The sequence below is a fragment of the Bactrocera latifrons genome, unplaced genomic scaffold (genome assembly GCF_001853355.1).
Source record: "Bactrocera latifrons isolate USDA-ARS-PBARC rearing strain unplaced genomic scaffold, ASM185335v1 scaffold_74, whole genome shotgun sequence".
Classification (NCBI taxonomy): Eukaryota; Metazoa; Arthropoda; class Insecta; order Diptera; family Tephritidae; genus Bactrocera; species Bactrocera latifrons.
The window spans coordinates 35,152-37,279 of record NW_017537423.1 but is presented as its reverse complement, the minus strand read 5'-3'; the positions used below and the strand labels follow the sequence as shown (position 1 = coordinate 37,279).

At 44.6% G+C, this 2,128-nt stretch overlaps 1 protein-coding gene across 1 annotated transcript in view; it reads right to left on the bottom strand.

The window, feature by feature from the left end:
- Positions 1-139: 139 nt before the first annotated feature.
- Positions 140-2,128, bottom strand: part of LOC108976293 (AP-1 complex subunit beta-1) — a 3,902-nt gene continuing 1,913 nt past the window's right edge. Inside the window, exons 6-7 of the mRNA XM_018945291.1 lie at positions 1,244-2,056; positions 140-1,178 (exon numbers count right to left, since the gene is read on the bottom strand). Of these exons, the coding sequence (XP_018800836.1) occupies positions 390-1,178; positions 1,244-2,056 (1,602 nt within the window). The 3' untranslated portion in view covers positions 140-389. The remainder of the gene's footprint in view (positions 1,179-1,243; positions 2,057-2,128) is intronic.

The window sequence follows — 2,128 nt, the reverse complement described above, 5'->3', positions numbered from 1 at the left end:
ACGCCCTTACATGTAATATTATATATGTATATTAATATTTTTTTCCATATTTTAAAGCAATCGCAATTGTTTTTAAATTTTAATGCTTAGGAATGTTTCACTCGGAACAAATTTTCGACAGACCACATATGTATGTATATTTTTTATATTTTAGTTATTCGTTTTATAATTTGATTAACATTTCACATTTTTAGCAATTCGTAACATTCTGCTTACAACAATTTATGAAAACAACATTATAATTGGGGAATAAATTTGCGCTGCATTAGAATACTTATATTTCGATATTTGCATAAATTTTTAATTGAATAATTGCATAGTTAGTTGCATTTTATGCGTTAAATTTTAGCAAGTGTTGTTAATGCTGCTCATTTCCACGCGCCGACTGCTTATGGTGAGCGTATGATGGCCTCGTAGGCGGCGAAAATCATGGGCGCCACCTCCACCGAGCGCGACTTAAGACTGAGCGTAGCATCGGGATTGCCCGGCTGCAGCTTTAGTTCGAGCAGCACCCAAATGTTGTTGGTTAATTTGAGCGACTGATACAGCATGTCTTGACCCTCCACGTTGCGCTTGGCAATGGTAAATACATTGTTGGTGGTCATTTTCGAGGCAATGCCATCGGTGGTGCCAATGACACCGCTTAGACTGTATTGCACCTCATTGGCAGCGGGTATCTCCTTCCAGGTGTTCAAGAACACACGTTTATCCAGCTGGCCGTCCTCGGCAAAGAGCACATTACCATGCACTAAACAAGCAAAATAGAATATGTCTATGTTGTTCTTGACAGCAACTTGTAAATTATTCAATGGTTCCATGCGTTGCACCGGTCCATGTGTGCCTAGTGGCAGCGTGGCTTCAGTGGTCTGGTTTGGTGGCAATGGTGCCACTTGCATGGGTGAGGCAGGCATCAAGCCAAAGCTGTTTTTGTTCAATTGTATGGCAAAACCACTCATTGGCTGCATAGCTTTGTTGGTTAGTGTCATATCCATAAAAATTTCACCGTTGCGACGCGAGAACGAGCCTTGTATTTCGAGTCCCTTGCCCTTTTCGGCGGGTAGCCAAACGATTTTCGGTATTTGCACGCCTGCAGTGAGTGCGCCGCCGGACAGACCGAAGATGTCGCCAAGCAGGCTGCTAGCGCCACCAGCTGCGGGTTCGGTTGGACCGCCGCCAAGCTGTAACGGTGATAAAGTCAATATTTTATAGAATAATTTCATGTAAAAGAAACTTATATGCTTACCAAAATATCCAAACCGCCGCCTAGCAGATCAACATTGCTGGTGGTTGGCGCAGCCGCAGGCATGGCGGGCGCATTAATGTCCATAGATAGCAAGTCTCCAATCAGCGATTCCTGATTCGGTATAACCATAGCTTCGCCACCAGTCTCCGGCTCGGCCGTGCCGGCTGTCTGTGCACGATTTGGCAGCGACTTACGTACGCCAGCACCGCGTCCCTCAACAAATGCCGTGGGGGGTTTGTGGTACACGCTAGCCAATGAGCTGATGTGACAGATCAGCTCGTCCAATAGCGTAGGCTCAAGCAAATCAGTTTCTTCCGAAATCAACGGTTTGTCAGCCAAGACAACTTCTTTGGCCGCAGCTGGATCGGTTGACAGCAGGCGCCAGTATATAAAACCGCGATCACGCAAGTCAGGATTATCGGAGTCTTGCGTTGCTAATGAAAGCACATGCTGCACCAACTCTTGTGTATCAGATGGGCGTTTCAAGAACAGCTTGACGACGGCGGTGAGCAGCTGCAGTTGCACTTGTGCATTTTCGTCTTGGAAGCCTTCCAAGAAACTATCGAGCAGCTCGTCAGCGTTGTCAATACGTTCGGCATATTCGCCAATGATCCAAACCATAGAGGCACGTGCCTCTGGCTCATCTAGTGTATCGAGATTTTCGCATAATGTGCTGATAATGCTTTCGTATTTATTCGGGTATTTGCGGAAGATGTCTTTGATGACGACAATTGCCTCTTGGACCACGTAGTTGACTTTGGTTTGAATCAGATCGAGTAGCGTGGAAACGCAGCGCTCAGCCGACGGCTCAACCTTAAAGTGACGAGAAAAAATTTATATTAAATTATTTACAAAAAAAAAATAAAAAAAAAAAAAAAAAAAAAA